General features: G+C 40.6%; 1 protein-coding gene across 2 annotated transcripts in view; it reads right to left on the bottom strand.

Annotated features, from left to right (window-relative positions):
- Positions 1–21202, bottom strand: part of limk1a (LIM domain kinase 1a) — a 39851-nt gene extending 18649 nt beyond the window's left edge. Inside the window, exons 1-3 of one of the 2 annotated variants that reach the window (XM_029518027.1) lie at positions 21016–21202; positions 19084–19183; positions 2781–2919 (exon numbers count right to left, since the gene is read on the bottom strand). In XM_029518027.1, coding sequence (XP_029373887.1) covers positions 2781–2919; positions 19084–19183; positions 21016–21073 — 297 coding nt within the window. In that variant the 5' untranslated portion in view covers positions 21074–21202. Of the gene's footprint in view, positions 1–2780; positions 2920–13057; positions 13166–19083; positions 19184–21015 lie in introns of those variants that run through there. The other variant, XM_029518029.1, reaches the window with a different exon arrangement.
- Between the last annotated feature and the right edge of the window lie 817 nt (positions 21203–22019).

Raw genomic sequence — 22019 nt, 5'->3', positions numbered from 1 at the left:
TTCAAAACAACAATGAGACTTGAGGGACAATGAGTCAGATTTACAAACAAAAAGGAAAAACTGAATAGATTTTAAAATCCTCACAATATCGTCATAATATCGAACTGCCAGAGTGAGGCTGATTTTCTGGCTACATAAATCTGCATATCTACAAAGTTAATCATTATGTATGACGTAACAGGAAATAAGGGATTGATAAAAATGTCAGTGGGATTAAGGATCAACTGCATGAAACTGGCGACAGAAATTTGATGACACTGAAAAGGAGACTATTTAATATGGTTTGGGCACACTGAGGTAGATATCCAGTCTGTAATGTAATTTATTGGTGTATCTGTACTCGACCTTGACCTGCCAGTGTAATCCATCAGAGGTGCATGCTGGATGGTCACACAGCTCTGGACTGAGTGTCTGTTTGCAACTTGTGCATCTTTTTTTCAGTAATATCTGACTTTGACACTGGCTTTATGTTACAATTATCCAGGTGTGTGTAGGTGACAAAGTAAGGACGGTAACCCCTTCAGTCACTTCAAAATGATCACAGATAATGCATTTTTGTGATGGTCAACCTTTCATTTGACCATCTGAAATGGCTATCAACACTTTGTTATCCAACATCCTGTTCTACCTTTCTATCATAACAAATATGGAGCATTTTCTTCTCCCCATAAACACTGAAACCACAAGTTTCTTCCAAACGTCAGCTGGCTCTCAGCCATGAGCTGTTTGTAGATTCGTGGACTGACTCTAAACTGAAAGTGGAGATGGGAGAGAGAGAGATTGCTGCACATTCATCTGTTAGTAGGTGGAGTGATGGATGGACAGTGTGAGGGAGTGGTGGGATGAGAGAATGGTTGATTAGAAAAGTTAACTTGGCATTCAGCGCACAGATCAGTCAAAGTGAAAGGCAATAAATAAGCGAGCGACATCATCTGGTTAAATTACTACCAGTTTACCCGAGGCTGAATTTGCTGAGAGGAGCAGAAACTGCAGATAAAGCTGCATACACACCTGTTCACAACATGCACACACCAGTTTGTGCGCAGAGTCTATCAGAATCTAATACAGCTACAACGAAAAGTAGTTTTTCTTTGAAAAACCCAATTATGACTTCAATTCAAATGTCCTTAATTTTTTCCATGTGGGTAAAATTCCCTGTATGACCAGTGCAGTTAAAAACTGCACAGCAAAATATTAGATTGGCAAAAAAAAAAAAAAAAAGAAAAGAAAAATGAAATAATTAGAGGTACAAAAGAATAAGAAACACAAAAAGCAATACAGAAATAACTGTGTTAAAAAAGTGTCCAATGTAAGTATAAAGTTATTAATTGTAATGGTTATTTGAACAAAGGGGGTTACACCTAAGTACTTCCTGTCGACATGATGTAACACACTTTATATTGTTTATTTTTTTCCCTTTCATATTATCAGTGCAATAGCAATAACAACTCATCAATTCAGAAATGGTGTGTGAGGGGGATGACACGTATCTGTCTTGATCAAATATGATCACAAGTGAAAAAGGGCTGTGACAGCAGCGTCAGTGTAAACAAATGAAAAATATCCCCAAACATTTCGTGAAGATTATTCTCTTCAGTTCATCAGCTCCACATGTCTGCAGACTGACTCATCGGTAACTCTTTTCACTGACGGTAGCACCATTTGTTTTTTTTTTTTCCAGGTGTAGTGGCCTTACTTAGACTTACAGACATAGGGAGGTCACCTTGGTCTGCATGGTAACACTGATCTTGCCATCTAGGCAATAAAACCAGACCAATCTCAGATTTACTTAGGTGTAATGGCAGAGACAGTCATTCAGTGTCTTTGCTCTCTAAGAGGAGCAATAAACTAGAGAAGGAAATAGGAAAGATTGAGAAGCAGACCCTCCATCTAATTCATTCACTTTAGAGTCACTACAAGCTTCATTACTGAGATTGCACTGCAAAGGGCAAGCTGTCTGGAGGCAGGGCAAATAATGGATCCACATACATACATACATGAATCACACACAAACACGCACACACACACACACACACGTGCAAATAAAGGCTGACCAATGAATAATTTCTGCTCATTGTGACCGTGACACATGACACATGATGGCTGCAGTTTCTGACCAGGAGGCAGTTCAAGTGCAATTGGACGTTTGATTTAAAAGTGGCTTCCCTTGAAAAAGGACCACAAAGAATCCAAAATCCATCGTCTGCGTCCCAAATGGGTTTAGAGACCAGTACACAAACTAATAGCACATTTTTAATACAAAATAAGTTCAGTAGTTCTAATTTTTTAACCAAAGCTACATCTAAAAATAGACGTGAATGGTTTTACTTACAATTTTAAAATGCAGTTTGGGACAAGTTAAGTTAACTGTGAGAGGAATGACACCTTCTGAAATGCAAATATTAAGTGAGTATTTCTGGTGGATAATTTCCCTGTCATATGAGCTGTATGCAAAGTCGACAGGCGGAAGCTTTCCAGAAAAAGAGCTTCACATATTTCCTCACACAGCTGACATAGTTTTCATATCGTCTACTGCCACCACTGATAATTCAAAGTGTACATCACTGATTAGTGTGAATGGCAGCAGGATTACCAAAAGCAACTCTACAAGGTTTAGGGTGGTGGGGAATATTAAAAACATAGCATGTGTGGCTGTGCGTGCTTATCCTCTTGTGTGCTTGTGTGTGTTGGGAGGACCGAGCTGTCACTCGAGCTTCATCAGCAGACAAAGGAAGCGGGCAGGTGAAGAGAGGTGAGAGTCAGCGGATACATCCTCTTACCATAATGAGGCCAGTGGTGATCGGATCATTGCAGCCATGGCACAGCTCCCCAAATTTGAGCCAGTAGTCCTTCTTGCAGAAGAGACGTCCATCTTTTTCATAATACCAGTGGGACAATGAAGCACTGCATTCACAGCATCTAATGGAGGAAGACATGGACAGAGAAACACGAGCAGCTGATGAAGATGTTTTAATGGGAATTCAAAGATAAGTCATAGAAATGAGTCACATTCACAAAGATAAACCCAGACATGCCATACAAAGTGACTTACCGTAAATTACATCTAATTTTGAGTGCAAAGCATGGCGACTAATGTCAATGAATCAACAAGTCAGACCTTAAAGCTTGTGCTCACCGCATGTAGTTGTTATTGTGTTGACAATGTATTATGTTGCACTGGGCTCTGTAAATCCCCCTTAACACTCCAAATGATGCCATGCAGGCCCAAAATTATAGTTTTCGTGGTGATAATAAGTCTCTCTGCGGCTCTATCACACACCACGCAGGCTGAGCGGACAAATTAGATCACACAGAAACAAACAACTATAACAGAGGCTTAAAAACGAAGAGGGCAAAAAGTGAAGAGCACAAAGACAACATTACATTATTGTGGTGTGCAACAACAACTTACCTTTTAGTGCAGTGTGTATTGAGTCAAATTAAACTAAAATGTATGTTTGCTGAGAAATCGGTAAATACAGCAGATATTTCAGAGGTTTGGATTGTTTAGATCCTTGTACAACAAAACACCATCAGGAAGGGGTCTGATCCACCTCAGATTTTATCTTCAGCATCTCAAAGTCAAAACACAACCAGAGGCATAAAGAAATGTCCGCAGAGACAAAAGGACTTTGTCCCCACAGGAACTGATCTGAGTTACACTGGGATGACATGAAGAGACACACAAACTACGTCCACATGGAAGGTGTTGGATAAATGGTACTTTTTGTCTCTTTGCAGAATTTAAGGTAATGTTACTTAATGTTAATAGGTGATTTCTATGTCCATGCACCATGAGTGTCACGAGAGATCCAACAGCAAACATGTCTGAGCGCAGGGCCATGAAGCTGGACGTACTGACTGATCATGTATAGACAGTTCACGTGTGGAGCGCTGTCTGGTCTGTCCCGAGAGCTCTAAAAGAGATGGCGTGATGGCTGGATGGGAACGAGATGGAGACAGAAAGCAGCTGCTGGTACAGTGACAAAGAGCATTTGCACAACACACAAGCTCAAACACACCTACACACGCACCTTACTAATTCACTTGTACTCACGAGTGCTGTATATGTTGGATTAAATATTCAAAATAAAGATAAAAATGAGCAAAGGTTACTTCCTGGTAAGTGATAGCAGACGATAAGAGCCACTTCAGTGGAAAGAGGACTGACTCAGAATGTAAAAAAGTGGAAAACTGAAGCACTATGGAACAGATCGCTGTGTATCTCTGTGGTGACACATCGACTTAGAAAGTGTTTGTAAACATCATGTCTTCATTGCTGGCACATTTACTCTGCATGTGTTAGATAGAGCACCGCTTACGTGCTTGCAGGCTTGTGTGTGCTTGCTTGTAGTCTGTCTTAATCTCTGTGACTAAGTGAGTGTCTGCACTTCCTCAGAGCAGAGTCCCCCTCCCATCATCTTAAAACAAGGCCTGTTCACGTCTTCAATGGCTGCAGCACAAAAATTCCCCTGGTCCCTTATCTCATCCCAATTTTACCACAGAAGTTCACTCTCTGGCCTTTGACTTGATGAAGATTTTTATTTATTTTATAGTATATAAATAATAGTGAATGTTTTGTTATTTCATGCTCTGTCAGACATATTTAATCTTTGTAACATTACGAAATGCAATGAAACCAGTTGTATAATTTTTTTTTCTTAAAGACAACTTGAATTCAAATCCTAGAATTTCAATTTTTAATAATTTAACAGCCATGTCTTTACCTAAACTGCAGTAAGAATAACCATTGTCACTTTAATGTTCCTGTGCAAACTCAGCAATGGACCTCTGAGTTTAAGTCAGTAAACGGCTCATTGACATTTTTAAATATTCAATAATATTTGGACTTTAATGGATGCATTCATTATGCATTCTCCTCGATATTTACAATTTTTAAGACATTTAACTGAAACAATAATAACAATAATAATAACTGAAGAAGGACTCACTAAAACATTTATTGGTAGCTACAACTTCATTATGACTTTGCGCAAGGTCTTCCACTTTGTAGAAATCTGTGCGCGCGCACACACACACACACACACACACACACACACACACACACACACACACACACACACACACACACACACACACACACACACACCCTCGCTCTATTCACTGTCTGCATGCTGAGCTTTACTGCAGCTCAGCAGATTGTGGCAGAGATGCTTCAGTATGCAGCACGTTTGGGTGAGCAGGGGGAGGTGGGCCAAACCTGGAAGTGGGTCAAAGCATTCAGGAGAGATCTGCAGCAGTCAGGAGCTACTCAGCTGTCTTGGTTCATTCTGCTGCTCAGTAGCTTTCACTGAAAGCACACACAAACACACAAGCACTCACACACACACATACAGACAGACTGAAAATCCCTGCTGTGACAAGGTCACTTGGGGAGAATACAGGAAGGTGCACAGCACAGAGATGCTTGCATGCACTTTGTGTACGCACACAGACATCCGTGGTCTTAATGCATTGAGGTTAAGCTCCTCCATAGAAATGTCTCTGGCCAGAGCTGGGAGTGGCAGCAGAGTATGGGGATGGAGAAATTTCTGCTTTTAGGGCAAAAATATTATCTCGGGGGAGTGGAAGCAGACAGAAACAGTCAGTTACAACCAAAGACTCCCATCCATGAAAAAAAAAAAAAAAAAAGCTTATCAAAAGGTTGTATATTAGCATGTGTTTGTGTGCTCACAATTGGGCCTTTTTTTGGTGGCGGTGGCATTTACATATAAAAGGATTATCAGAGTGAAAGACCCGAAGCGAGGCTTTTGCCACTCTGCCATGATGCTCTGAAAATCTGTTTCTCACACTCTGCTAAACGCCAACATCTTACCTTACTGTGCAAAAATGTAAAAAGAAGAAAAACAACTAAATAATACATATCCTTGGATGCCTAAATGTGAAAAACCATGTTCAAGGTAAGCAGAGACAGAAAAGTAGCTCGAGGAAATCTTTAAGATAAAAGATAATATGAGAAACAAACAAAAATATGAGGATTAAAGGACACGGATGGTTTTAATCGACTGAAGATACAACAACCAGGGAGGTAAGAAAAATAGTAAAAGGAAACAGAAAAGGGATACTCTCATATAAATAACAGAGAGCACACACCATGACAGCCAGCTGCTCTCCCCATGGGTCCAGAAAATACCAACGAGAAGATGAGAAAGATGGACGAGTGTTCGTAAATCTGAAACCCCATAATCATCCCACCTTGCAAAAATCCCTGGTGGAATTAGCTCAAAGTGTCTGAGAATAAATTCCTTTTCCAGGTCAAAAGGAGGCAGTTTTCTCTCCACGCCTGTCACCTAACATCTGACTCTTTCAGACAAGTCATTGCAATTCAACCTACGAGAACCATAAATTTGTGGAAAAGATTTTATTACAGTTTCACTGACTGACAAGTCCACTTTCATATCTATAAAATCTTTTAGTTTTTTCCCCCCAAAAGGATGGGGAAAAAAAGTTATCGTTATGGAAAGTATGATGAATCAAATCATTGCATATTTAAATTTATGAACATGTAAACATGTTTAAAGAAATACGTTTCATTCCGTTTGTGATGTGGAATGTTTTAGGCCAGATTAATTATGCAGGGCAGCATGGCGGCATAGTGGTTAGTGCCGTTTCCCCACAACAAGAAGGTCACGGGTTCAGTTCCCGGGCCTGGGACCTATCTGTGCAGAGTTTTGTCCAAAAATATTGTGTTTGGGTTAATTGGTGACTCTAAATTGTAGGTCTGAGTGTGTTGTTGTCTCTGTCCGTCTCTGTGTGTTGGCCCTGTGATGGTGACCTGTCCAGGTTGACCCCGCCCTTACCCAGTGGGAGCTGGGATTGGCTCCAGTATCCCTGTCACCCGGAAACGGATAAAGCAGTAGAAGATGAATGAATAATTATCCAGGCGCTGCTCTTTATCACTGATATCATGTTCCCACAGATATGATCTCATTGGACAGTTTGTTGGCGTAATACGTTTTTTTTTTAATGACTACATTGAATTCATCACGCAGACAGGCTGACCTCGGTCAATACCTAACATGATTCATTTGTCCCAGCTGATGTGAATGAACTGAAGCTGAATGAAAAAACATCAGGTACAAATGGATGATCAAATTTTAAACTTCCCAAGGGACTGAACTGTTGAAGATAAAAATGTTAAAATATTGAGCGAGACCCAGCGAGACACACGTCTGTGTTAACATACCTAAAATAACCACTCAGCATATTCAGCACTGGTGTCATTTTTATATATATTTTCAGGTTCCAGCTTTTAAAATGTGACCATTTTCTTTGTCATGAATGTTATAAATGCATATCATAATCATTTAGGTTTTTGGACCATTTATGAGGCAAAACAAATCAGATAAATAAAGTATGAAAAGGAATAAAGAAAACAACCAGTTGGTTCACTCATTACACACTAGTTGTAAACGTACAATAGTTAACTGAGTGTGAAGCGAAATAAGGTTAATGGGCTGGAGAAGCAAATACACACAGAAGGAAATGGCAGACATGCAGATCATTAAGTATTTATTAGCAATAAATGCTTCTATTATCTAAGATGTCTGTCTGCGAAGCTGAATGGACTCATCTGTTTAACGTCTCAAATATCAATCTGTCGTGTAACTGTTTGAAAAATCCTGATGACCTATTAGGCCTACTATTTAGACCCCATGTGCAGCTATAGTGTCCCAATTATTGATTATTTTATTACAGTTCAAAATGAAAAAAAATAAATAAAATAAATACAATAAAAATAGGAGACTAGGAAACAGCAAATCTTTGAATCTTTGAATCAGAATAGTTGCTGATTATATTTTTCATAATACAAATGAATTGATAAATAGACTCAAATATGAACTAAGCAACGAGAACTAGATGCCAACACATAGCTGATGGATGTCAGTAGCTCTCAGATTGACTGTGAGTGAGTCTTTCCTTGCAGTAAAAAGGAAACCACACAAGCCATCCTGGGCAACCTCTTCTAACGCGTGGGTGTGGGTGTGGGTGTGTGTGTGTGTGTGTGTGTGTGTGTGTGTGCGTGCGTGGGGTATGAGGGCTGGGTGTGTCTATGCACAAATAGCCACAGGACATTAAATGACTGCTACAGGAAGGAGGAGGAGTCAAAAGGAAATAATGTGTGCCCTGTGAGGGGTGTGGAGGAGGATCATATCTGACAGATGCAGGGCTGAAAGATTTAAGAGGGGCCACACGTGCGTACGCGCGTGCGTAGCTTTATGAATTATTTATTTTTTTTCATCACCTCTTCTCCATTTCCAGAGACAGCAAAGATGCTTTCGGCACTTGTGATCAATTAGTCCAAGACACCGATAAACCAGTCAGCCTGGCCATCACGGGTCAGCTTGGTTTTCACGGATGAAAACCAAGCTGAGGAAATGGCAGACTGTCTCGGGGACACCCCTCTCTTCCTGCTCCAAGGAGCCAGAAACAGACGAGGATACCTTGTCCAGAGCCAAGATTTCCATGTCTGATATTTTCTAGGAAACTACAGGAGGATTCCCAAGCCTCCATCATGAAAACTCTGTAAACAAATCAATTAATTAGGATAATTTGGCTGAGGAAAAGCAAAATGTAGAGCTGCTCTCTGACATTTTTTTTTTTTTTTTTTTTATTAACTGAAAAGGGAATCTGAATTTCAAGACACTAATTTACTTTTATATCCAGTGATTGATACAGTAGTTGCGGCAAAGAGCAACATTCAGGATGGCTTTCATAACTGTGTCAGAGCTTACTGACAAACTAATAATAATAAACATGAATAGGAAATTAAATGTAGACGCTTTAAAGGAGGATTGCCAAAAATATGTGAAGACAGAATTAAATTCAAGAAATGTAATTAATGACACCAACCATTAAAAATAAACGTGTTATTAGCATTCTGCGGGCAGATAAATGCTCATTATTCTCACATTTTCTGTTGAAGGGGAAAGATTAGCATTTGTTAATATGGATAATTGATCTTCAACATGCAACAGAGATTCCTTACAGACACTCAGACATTTGTATCGTGGTTTGACAAATGAAAATGATATAACAGAAGGAGCGGCTTGCACTGACTCATCAAGAAAAGCTGTAACAAAGGTGAAGAGAAACCTCCCGGACCTCGACATGAGGATGTGACGGGAGAACTGCCTCCTCAGCACACTGGATTGCATTTTGATGTTGTTTTTAAATAAATGAATGAAAAATACATTTTAAATTAACCAACATAAGCATTTTTCGTTTTAACACATTAACCACCCCGCACAGACACATTCATCTTGTCCCGACATCTTTCCTGTTTTATCAACCCGCCCGTCCGTCTCCATGGCAACAGAGAATGCCACAGCAGTGATGTCACTGTCTCCCATCAAGAAGAGGGATTACCTCATCTCCTCCTGCAAACCCCCCACTCTGTCACAGAAAGGAAACCCCTCAGCCAATCTGGCTCCAGCCAGCTCCCATGGGCTTGTCTTTGTTTGAAACTTTATTGATAACGCGGGAAAATGTCCAGGGGCTTCTCTATGTTCAGGCCTGCGATTTTTATGGTGTTGATATTTTCACTAAAGGTGACACCTCCAATTCTTGTTTAATAACCGTAGATGAAATAAAGTCAGCTACAGAGTAGAAGAGAGGATTTAACCCTTTCACAAAGGTGGGGACAGAATCTCAATTTTAAAGTGAATTGTTTAATGAAAGACTGTATAATTTATATCTTTGTGAACACACCAGCATCTGCAGGTGACTTATGCAACCTAACTTAACTGCATTTTAATTTGACCTTTTTTGATGATAAAATGGGTCACAAAATTAAGATAAATTATTTTTAAAGCAGAATAAAAACTCCCAGAAAACTGGAATAACTAAGCCATGTAATGAATACTGGAAATGTGCATTTTGATTTGACTATTCACTGATACGCATACAATAGCATGAGCTACGGGGATCAAATGATTATATAAAGTCTTTGGTAGCGGAAAGTAACAGGTTGACTGCCCTGTTTGGGGTGGAATCCAAGTCATTGCATAATCTTCTGGCTGAAAAGTAAAGTCGTTATATGACTTTATATGATGACAGTAGGTGGCCAAGATCAAGATGACTGACTAAAATAATTCTATAATCAAACTGGATCTTATTAAAAAGGGTATTGTTTTCTTTAATGCCGTTATTCAACAGGAATGTTATGGTTATGCAATAAAAAATAAATAAATAAATAAATAAATAAATATGTGAAAAGAGTTCAATGAAAAAGTGAGAGCCTCAGCTTCAGGTATATGATTACATCTTAATAAAATTTAATTAATCTAATCTATTAAACTTTAGATGTATTCACAGCCTTACTTGGACTATTCATAACTACATTCTTTAAATTGGCTTATCATTGTTTTTCCCCATAAAAGTAGTTACAGATGTGCAGCCCTTTTGCAAACATCTGTCTTGAGGCTAACATATATGAACCTTGACAGGCCTTCTTCTTCAGTGTTTCCCTGACCCTGCAACACTGTCACTTGAGTTAACCCCTCAAATGTTTTGGTTTAAAAAAAAAAACACAAAAAAACTCTACGTGCAGCAGGTGGACCAGGCTGTGCATTTTAAACAGTGGAAATAATTGTGGCCTCCATAGGCTCAGCTCTGCTGAACAAATGCTCCAGGCTGTAGGAGACAGTCTCTTTTTTCAAGGCTCGGTGGCCTATTCAACTGGTAAACAGGAGCCCTGGCAGACCGAGAAGATAATGTGCGAGGCAGCACTTTCCTTTGTGGCTGCTAAGCTGCCTGGACTGACTGATTGTCAGCATAGTCAGTCTGGGGCCTTTACACTTGTCCTACTGTGGGGAAATGATAGAAAAGGTCCCACCGAGCTCTGGGAACTGATGAGAGTTGTTTTGCAGGATTCAGGAGGGACAGCCAAGCCTCCATTCATTATCAGCTCTCTTTTACAGTCTGAACCCAACTTGAGGTTTCAACACCAGGAGGGGAACACTAACGCATAAAGTGAAACTAATGGCATTTCATTTAGGTGAGCTGTTCCCTGGCTCTGTGTATGCAGATCCCTCACTTCATGGAAAAACTTGATGGCACAAAGTGTCAGCCAGATTGCCTTCTATTGTTCATGTTTTTGTCTAAACTAGAGCTTTAGAAGTTAAGATATCTGCTGATAAAGAGTCTGACGCCTATAGGACATCCATTGTTTCCTAAAGTTTGGTCCAAATAAATGAGACTCTTTGAAAAAATGATTTTGGCGTTATTCTTATCCAGAGAATTTTGTTCTTTGAAGACAGTTTGATGGATAAAGATAGCTTTTAATCACTTTTTTTTTTAAATTGAGTTTATCTGACGTTTCAAGCTCTAATGATTGATCGCTTTCAAAACTGTTCAGTATCAGCTCATAAGTTTAATTGTATGTTTTAATGTTAAAATTAATTCTACTGCTCTTCTCCATGTAATCGCAGCAGTGACAGCTTCAGTAGTGGAAGACCAAAACAGTTTAATCTTAATGTCGAACTTTAACAGCTAGTGTTTAGTCGTTAAAATAAAGTTTAAGGCTGGTTTTTACCTCTAAGAGCCATAGGTGATTCAAAGAAAAGACCTTTTTTAAAATGATCAAGGTTAAATTTGACAAAGTCATTAAATAGAAGGAGAATGGGGTTAATCTTCCTTCCTTTCATCGCATTCAGGGTTTAAGTCTGAACTTTATCGGCTTAAAAAGTGACAAAATGAAATTTTGAAAATGTGATTAAACTGCTGTGGTGAAAGGGGTCACGGTGTGGGACCAGGTGATTAATCAAGATGTGCCAACACAAAGGCGGTTCCTTTCTCCTTCCTCATCAAATGTTATCACCACGGCCAAACCTCTAGTGTTACAGGGACCAGGCACAGGGAGTGTGCGTATTTTTTAAGATGACTTAAAGGTCGAAAATTTCAATTATTGACGTTGATGAAGAGATTTGACTGATCATGAGCGAGAAAATACTCCCTCCCCTGATCCACCTGACCTTTGTGGGACACACACACACACACACACACACAGAAAATGTAACTGAAAATCTGACTTTACCTTTATAGGAGGAAAAAAAGGAATTGATTCATAACATCTAGTAAATTTAAGTTTATAAGTAACACTCCATATGCACAAATATACACAAATAAACAATATTTGGGGCATCTTTGGATAAACAGAATACTATGAAATCATTAATTTTCCCTTTTCACAGTCTGAAGTACTGGATAACATGCTATCTGTCCTGGCACACACAGGACACACTTTTCTCTGGAGATACAATTAAGCTACTTTAAAACTAAAAATGTCACTGCGCAACTTGTAACAATGTGTACCTTGTAAAGCTGATAATGTAAGCAATTGGCTCATTGGATCACGTCATGTCAGGAAACATTAGTGACAACAATAAAGTCCATCCACACCGCACAGACCATGTCAGTCACATGTTGAGTAGCAGGGTTTGGTTTGATTCATTGGCTTGCTCAGAAAACAGAGAAGTCCCAAACAAATACAGGGGAATTTAGAATCCACAGGCAGAAGTGTGACTGATACAACAGGATAATCTCTGTTACAGATGTGGGGAAGTGAAAAGCAATTTAAAGAGAAATGAGTAAATAATGCAAAACCATCATCATAGTTCCATCACTAGATTTCTCTGATGGGTCCTGTTTGGCACTGGATATATCAGCTAAAAAAAAAAAAAAAAAAAAAAAAAAAAAGGAGACAGTAACTGTATTTATGAGGTCTAACAGCTTTTCTCTCCATAAACCGACCTGGTGGTCTTGACAAAGAAAGGCTATTTGGTATTTTACATGTTTTGACACGTTATAAGTAACAAAATATTAATTCAATCAAGGAAATTATTGGGAGAGTGATCAGCTATGAAAACAATCATCAGTGACGATCTTCTGGAATTCAGTTCAAATTTGTTTGTTCATTTGATACGAACAGTTTGTGGGACCTTTGTTACTTTGTTAATATGAAGCCTGAACAACACAATCCCAATCATCAGACTACAGAGTCACTACCCCTACAGAAATTCACTGGCCCACTTACTGTCTGCGTTGCACTCGCCTCATGAAGTGTTTGGTCCTTGCTGTCGTGTCGCCCATGAGAGCGCAGGCCGTGTTGTGACAGTCAGGAGACAAACTCATGTCAGCAGCTCTGATGCTGAACAGCTCAGACTCACAACCTCACTGTCACAGCTATCAATGACACACTCTCTGTACGCCTTGTCTCTCCCTTCCTCTGCTTCCTCTCTCAGTGCAGCTGCACGGAGGGGGGGGTCACGCTTCGTCTTTTTGACCATTTCCTGTCGTCTGCCTGCCCTGTGGGAGCAGACATGGCCTTGTGACACCACATGGATGCTTCTTCTTTTTGAACAGCAACTCTCCATGGGCCAGAGCTTGTCATCTGAGCCTGCCCATTTCCTGCACTATCCAATATGTTCCAAGGTTCTGATTAGCCATCATCTATTAAAGCCTTCCACCTCCTCTTTAAGTAATTTGATTTACCAACCTACTGAAATCAGCCCCAGGGTGGTTTGTTTCCTAACAGACGAGCAGAGGTGAAGTGTAACCTCCCTCCCAGATGCTTTTCACTCAGTGTCATCCACTAACACAAACACCTTCAGACATCTTGACTAACACTTAATGGATACGTGAAAATACAGGGGAAAAAAGTCAGTAAGCAAAGTTTGAAGGCCACATAGTGTTTAAACAGCAAATTGCCATGGCAACGAAGTATAGACCAATATGGACATTCATATGGTGCTGCAGCATTCAGCTGCACAGTTATAGGATCTGAACATGTTCTGTTAAAATGAGCTGAGCAGCTTTGAGCAATGCTTTATTTTAGTCAACTCATCAATTAATGAACTCAGCTCAATCTGACCAACATTGTTGTTTATCCTTCGTTGTGATTATTTATAAAACCTCAGAGCTAATTAACATGTTTTCCTTTGGGAGAAAACATGTCACATCATTATAATTCCTGAACCGTCAGCACTGTAACGGGTCAGCGTCCAGGCTGCAGTAAGATTTATTTTCTACCTCAGCTCAGTAAACAATCGGCCACATGGGCACCATGAGTCATCTTAATCCGCCTCCATCGTGTCCTGCAGTTTCTGTTTCCAGGCAGAGTTCGTCTGCAGGTGGAAACAGCTGAGTCACTGCAACTCTTTATGTGTGAGAGCTGGACGGCCAAATCTGGTGCAGGCGAAATTTCACCAATGAGTGATCACCTCCCACACTGGCATCGTGATTTACTGTTGTACTTGAATGTGTTCAAACAAAACGAGTCTAGTTTATCAGAGTTGATTAAGTTTCACTATGAATGAGGGCTCAAACCAAAACAATTAAAACAAGTAGCTATTTTTCTTAACACAGTGGCAGCAGTGTCGGTTCTGCAGATGAGTCAGTGTGGAGGGGAACACATTCAGACAGCCGAGCCAGTAAAGGAGCTGCAGGCTCAGTGTCAGCACATCCTTGACGAAGGGCAGCCTTCCACTCTCTCATTACATCTACATGTTTGCCTCCATGGATGTGTGAACTGCCAGGTGTCCATATCTCCCTAACATTAGAAAACCAAACCTGTTCACAATCAGAGAAAACACTTTGGATACCGGACATCAGCAGATCAATAATGTGCACACACAAAAAATAAATAAAAAAATAGGGACATTGTTGGCTAAACTGCTAACAAAGCTCAAGCATTTGTCGTCTTTTGGGGCAGCCACCGGGACACTGGCTGACAAGCAGAAATAGTTTTCCTGCGAACAGGACGGTGCGGCACTGTACTGCAGAGAGACTGCAGCACAGGCTGAGCTTTCAGACGGAGTACAAATATTTAGATGGTGATTTTCAGTATTGCTTTATCCAGTTTCATGCAAATATATTTTGAATTACTATAAGTTGACATGCCTGTATTACAGAATCTAAACGACTTCAGTGAATGAAACCATGAAAGCAAGAGGATCCTAAAAAATCTTGACAAGCTTTGCATTAAAACTCCTCTAATTCCTCATTCCCAGCAGGCATCCAACATTGGTACGGTCTCCAGAGTCCTGCTGAAATGATGCGACACACCCTTCTTCTTTCACAGGTGTCGTCTTGAATGTCAAGAGCTACTTTAGGTTAATCCTCTCAGAAGCCCAGTTAATAAAATTCACCTGGGGGCTCTTTGCTATGAGCTTGAACTAAGAAGCATCCTAAGTGTGAGTCCTTGTGGCCTTCACAGAAATTATGAATGGCTGGATAGTTTTCAAGACAATAGAGTAGCACAGATGGAAAACATGTGTTTTGTGTTTTTGTCTATTTAGATCTCAACTCATTCATTGCACATCTGTTCCAAACTGATATTGTAGAGTCCGGCAGACACCAATTCAATAGTTAGGATAACTATTACTAAACTGTAAAAATATGTGTTTAGGGAAATGTGGGAGATTGCTGCTTCTAACGAGAACCTCAAAGAACAACATGTATGTAATATGAATTTTTCCCCCTCACACAGCTCTCTGAGATTCAAACAGACACAGATACAATTTGTGGAATGAAGGAAAATAGGTCATAATCAATAAAAACTATGGGGGCAGTTTACAAGTCATTCATGGCAATAAATGTCATGGAAAAAACATGATGTCTGTGGTGTCTCAAAATTCGACAAACAGAAGATGTTTTTTTGTTTTTTTTGTTAAATAAGCCACAGTGAGAACAGCTCAGAGAGCGCACGGCTGCATTTTCCCAATAAAATCTACTGCACAGCGAGCTGCTGCTATTTTCTTGGGAGCTGTTTTCTTTACCCCACTGAAGGGACTCCCCACAGTCTCCCAAATAACTCTGCCACTTTCTTTTTGCATTAACCCTCTTCTCTTTTGTTCCCCATTTCCACTTCCTTTTCACTGAAGGAATGCTCCATCACCAGACCAGGCCCAGCAGTTGGAAATTTTTTGTTTGGATTTAAGCTCAATTCCACAATCCCACAAGTCAATTTTCCATGGAATCTTGTCTGACTGGCAAAGCCATCTTAAATCCTCCTTTTGCATGTCAATCCCGCTTCTTCTCAGGATTTGAATCTGGGTCAGAAAAAGATTCCCTCTAATTTTCAGACATGGTTTTCTCCACGAGAAAACAATCCAATGACTCTCTTTCCTGGAAACTTTGACTTTTTTTAAAAAGATTCAGACACTCCTATAACTTAAACTTGAAAAATGAAGCACTTCCGATGTGTAATATGTGACTAGATAATGGGAATATACAGGTGAAAAGCTCCTACCCGTTGAATACAAAACCACCTTTCAAGGAAATTTTGCATCTCTTGGGGATCACTGTGCTCTTCCTTGTAATGGGTATCAGTACTATATATTTAATGTTGTAAAGACTTGTCTCTTTGTGGTATTTTTGCATCTATCTGAAGTAATCTGGGATCTACTGAGGCCAATTTGCATCTCTTATAGTCATGTTGGATCTTTGAACTGAGCTCTGACCTTCAAATAAGAAAAAGTAGTTTTCACTCCACTGAGGCTCTGGCCCAGGAGATGCCCTACCTCTGGGGCTGCTTGACCTGTGCCTGTTATAGCCTTATTTAATACAGTATTCATATCACCCTGAATTATAGTGGGAAATGAAAAGTGATGCTTCTATATTCAGTTACAGCACCAACAGGCGAAAAAAAACAAACAAATAAACAAAAAGGTGTTTAGTAAGTTCACATAAATTCAAATGCAAACCAAAAACCTCTGAGAGCCATTATAATTTGTCCTAAGGATGCTTGATGTTAATCCCTATCACTACTCTTTCATCACACAAAAAAAAAACAAAAAACAAAAACACAGACGCCCGCACACACACACACACACTGCTGACTTTGCCCTGTGACCAGATACCCTTCTCAGATTTCAGACATCAATGGCACTGACTTTTCCACAGTGTTACATCCAAGAGTGGAGGAGAGTGACACAAAAATGTGTCAGTGTCTTCGGGTCAGTGAATTGTAGCTCAAAAATAACAGCTTAAAGAAAGAAATTTCACCAAAAATTTGCATGTTTCATACTTAAATGTTTGTAAGATATAACTGTAGTGGATGTTCTCAAAAATTTCAGACTGATGCTCAAGAAGTCAGTAAAGTAAAAAAGTTAAAGTAAAAAAAAGTTGTGCAAGGCCTTTTGTGGCAACAAATGAATAACTTCCACAATGTCAGCTATTTGTCGTCATTTGAGTTTAAGATGGTTACAGTTATATAACTATTATTTATTTTGATGAAGGGACATTCCATCATGGATCACCATCCAACTGTACTCATTGGGTAAGAATTTTCAATTTCACACACGCATTATAACTGGCCCTGCGATGGACGGGGCCCTGTCCAGTGTGTACCCCGCCCTCGCCAAATGTGAGCTCAGATTGGCTCCAGCAGCCCCGGGGACCCGGAAAGGGATAAGTAGTAGAAGATGAATGAATATAATTTTCTTCCTTCCTCTCCAGCTCGACAGAAGCTTTTGATTAGAGTCCATATTGGATTTTGTTGTCCTTAAAGAATCAATGTCCATTAGAACACTTTAAAAATCAGTGAAACTCTGGTTATCCATGTGCTCAGATACAACGTGTAATATGACCTTAGGTGACAGCATTGATCGAATTCAGTGACGCCTAAACTTCCAGACAAAACTAAACAAAAAAAAAAAACTAATTTGTGTGAGTAAATACCTAAACCTGTAGGATAATACAGTGAAAATGTTAATGCACAGTAATTTGGAGTTATTGTACAGTTTGAATAGATTTCTTAGACACAGAAATACACAACCTGAGTCTCAATTTCCCCATTTATGTCATATCAGTCTATGATACTGATTCAGTTTTTAAGTGTCGGAAATTGCTGCACTTGCTCTGAATGTCACACTTGTCAACGTAACCTGCCTCTTGCTGAAACACAAACCTACCTATTCTTCTCTCCCAACAAAACCCTCTGAAAGTAAAACCGGACACAGACACCGCTAAGGAAATGTTAATCTTGGTGGCATCTGCAGGTCTGATGCTACAGCTCAACACTGCTTCATCAAGGTAACTACAGTTTATTTTGACTGTTCTGACTGAAAGAGAGCAGGCTACCCTTAGAGGCACCAAAGAAAGAACAGCAATTTGTTCAAAGCCTTTTTGAATTCAAGGTAAAATGTAAAATCCTAAGTATTACAGGGTTTTATTGTCGGGTTGCCTTTTTGATGCAACTCTTGCCACAGTACTTACAGAATAAACCAGTATGCACATACTGGACGTATGAAGGATGAACCTACTCAAAACCACCGCCATGTTATTGCTTCTGAACATTTGCTTGCTCAGCATCTGTAATGACGGTGTCTGTGCCAGGTTGTTGACCTGCAGGCTTGGTGATATTGTAATGCTTGGAGCTCATAAACATGACTTACATTTTGTAATTATTAGGTAATGGATCGTGTTCATTAATTTCACTAAACCAATATCTCCTCTAAGATTTAAGAGGCATCATATAGACCTGAAACTACACTTACATATAAAAGACTGAATTTAACAAATGCAAGATTTGAGCATCATTCCTGCCCAAAGACAATAAAAAGATCACAGGCTGAAGCCTGAAGCCAAACCCCATCCGCCAACCAGAGGTTTCAAGATTAAGGTGCATATTTGGGTAAATGTACATTCACATGGTCACTAAATGGAGCCAATGCTTTAGTGATGATTCTACCTGATGTGAATTGAGTTGTTTGTGGTGTTAATCCAACAGAACATCTGTAACTCACCTCTGATTTATGGAGCTTCACAGTGAACCTCTGAGACACAGAGCTCATACTCTTGCTACTGAAGACAGCATTTGGAGCCTTTAGCAGCTGAACAATCTGATATTTCCCACAGGATCTTGTAGAGACCAGTAATAGAGAATATTGGCCTCAAAGCCACCAGGCTTTCATTGACATGACTCCGAATGAGCAATAGTAATGCAGGATTTGTCTATTAAATTACTGTAAGCACGCTTGCAGTATTAAACTATCTAAAGAGAGAATAATGACACAATGAGTTGTGGTGGGTGTGTGTTAAGTTTGTGTTGAACAGTACCTGAAGCATAGGGTGTGCCAGTCAGTGCTGAGGGCCTGCAGATACTGCTCATCATAGATCCTCTGTTTGCATCCCGCACAGACGGGCAAACTTCCTCCAGCTGTAACCGCAGTAACACAGGGTCAAAGATCACACACACACTGTGCCAGATTTACAGCTGTTCTTATCTCCCATTTAATGCAAAGCACCACTGACTGAACCCCACAGGACAGCAGAGATCATACACATAGCCCACAGTGTCCTGGATGATCCCGCATATTTATTTTTATTTATTTTTTTATACATAACATCAGATATTAGCCTAAGTGCAAGAAAAGGTTTGGTTAAAGAGGAGGACACCAATGGAGTCTCTCCCACCAAGGCTGGCTCTCAAATTTTAATTCACTATGTCCATGCTTTTTTTTTTTTTTATTTCATATTTAACAATTATGCTTAAAAGGTGCCAACAGTGCAAATCTTAGATAAACTTAGACGAATACAAAGCTTCGTTAGCGTTTTGACAGTGAGCTTCTGCTTTTGTTGATTAGAAACCGTTTCTGTGAGATGACTGTCATTAGCTGCAGACCACAAATCCTGCCTCCCATTATCTAATCAGGAAAATGTAAATTATGATTTGAGTTCCAGGAAAAAAAAGCTATTTGGCGGACGACTCTATTCTCTAATGCATTTGAAGGAGAATTGTCACCCGAAAGGGCAACACGGTCACAGCAAACGGAAAACAGCAGATGACATACAGTTGAAATTACTCTCTTATTTGTTCATAAGAGCACATCATGTTTTATCACATTCTCAGCATGTGGTGATGTAAACTCTGAACAGACACGAAAAGTTCAACATCTGCAGCAGTTCAGTCCTCTGCCTCCTGTGACAGAACATGTGGATGCTGGTAGCAGTGTATTAATAACACACTGTGAATGAAGGATTATTGGGCAGTATTTAGGTTTGAGAAATGTGTTGCCGGAGGTTTTGTGTGGTCAGCTCATTCGTGTGATCATCGAGTGGGCATCTCTTGTATACATTATGTTTGTCGATCAGGTTGCAAACAGGCAGGCTGGTTTACTTTGTACTATTGTCTATTCTGTCCAGTCCTTTCACCTCATCTTATTCACATTTGTCATCTCATGTCCCTGACAGCTGTGTCCTCACAACCTCAGCTGGAATGCAAAGTGAGTCATCATGTAAAAGGTCTTTTGTTTGGTCAACCTGACTGGCAGCTACAGTAAATTCACTGTGTACAGTATAACCTGCACTGCACTCAAAACCTACATATCACACCCTCATACAGAAATGATCCAAAATATCAAGTGTTTTACATAAATGTCTCCTCTTTAGCAGCCATTTCCACCTCACTTTATTAGAAAATATTGATGGTCATTATTTTTAAAGGAAACATCAGTGGATTCATTTTTCCTTATCTTCCCTGTTCAACTGACCATGTCCATGTTCAGTGTGTTAATCTTTAATCTTTGTAATAGTAATCTTTGGTCATTAGGAAAAAGCATCGAATATGTTGATGATTAACATCAACCCTCTGAGTCCTTCATGTGCTGCTGGGAGACGCTGTAACTTTAGGCTGCTCCTGAGAAACTGGAGCCCACACAGTGCTGGTTTTGTCCCCTGAACCTGTTCATCAGCTGATTATCTTCAGCACGCTCGTAAACGCGGAGCGTGTGCGTGGCCTGAGGGCGAACACCGCATACAAACACGGCGGGTACATCCGCAGCACAATAAAGACCCCCGACAGCCCGAAGCTCCCTGCTGACACACCGACACAAAATCACATCGGAGAAAATATGCCTTTTTGTTTGTTTGTTTGTTTGTTTGTTTGTTTGTTTGCCGCTGGTGTCGGTAGATCATCATCACCGTGTTTTGAGGACGCGCCGCCGCTCCCGCACCGGCTCCCGCACCGGCTCCCGCCCCGCGGCTCCTCACCTTCCTCCTCTCCCATGCGTTCGTCCTTCCACGTGCAGCAGAGCAGCATCAACCTCATCCACTCTCCGGGAGAGAGCCAGCCGCCTCGGGTCGACAGATTACCGGTGACCGACCACCGCCGCAGCCCCGCCGGCCCGCCGGTCTTGTCGCTGTGTGAGTCGGTTTGTTCCCGCCGCGGCGCGCGCAGCTTCCTCCGAACAGCACGACTCTGCGGCGCTTCATTCAAGAGGACGACGGCCCAATGAGGCTGCAGAGCCGGGGAGAGGAAGAGAGCAGCGGCCAACCAGCTTCCCCGGTTAAACATCCATTATTCATGAGGGGAGCGGCCGGCCAGGAAAAACACTTCTCACAGGGATTCAAGATTAAAGTTTTACCTCCCCAGTAACAGACCCTGAAGCTCACACGCTGAACCAACCCCAGGTTAGTAAGAAACGAAGAGAGCCATCTTTGGTATGACGTGTTTAAATTGTCGCTGTGATTCAGAGGTTTGTATTTCGCTGTGTTGGAGTATCCTGCTGGTATTTCCCATTGTAACACTGACACTGACACTGACGCTGTAAAACCAAAGCTTCTGCTGATTGAACAACGTTAGCTACTTTTGCAGAAAGTGGCTCTGCCGGGAGATCTCCAGAAAACATCAGCATGAGTTCATTATCTCCAGCTGGCACAACAAGAACAGAGTTTACAGTCACCATGCTGCAGCGCTGGCACAATGTTAGCCCTTAATCTTGGTTTTGTTTTCCTCACAAGCTAAGATGGAATAAAAACACTGATGGGCCCTGATTCATTTAGCCTAGTGAGCCCCCCAGGCAAGATTTGGCAGAACTGAGATATCTCAGAGCTCCCTAACAAGCAGGTCTTGGACCCTGGGGGATTTTTGCTATGGTATGTGGATTACAGGACACTCCAAGCCATGTGGTTTTCATCAACTCTCAGGACTGATGCTGCTGCTACTGCTTCTGATGCTTTTCAACAGTGAAACACAGAGAAGAGGGGAAAAAAAG

The sequence above is a fragment of the Echeneis naucrates genome, chromosome 13 (assembly GCF_900963305.1).
Source record: "Echeneis naucrates chromosome 13, fEcheNa1.1, whole genome shotgun sequence".
Lineage (NCBI taxonomy): Eukaryota > Metazoa > Chordata > Actinopteri > Carangiformes > Echeneidae > Echeneis > Echeneis naucrates.
This window is presented reverse-complemented; position numbering and strand designations above follow the sequence as displayed.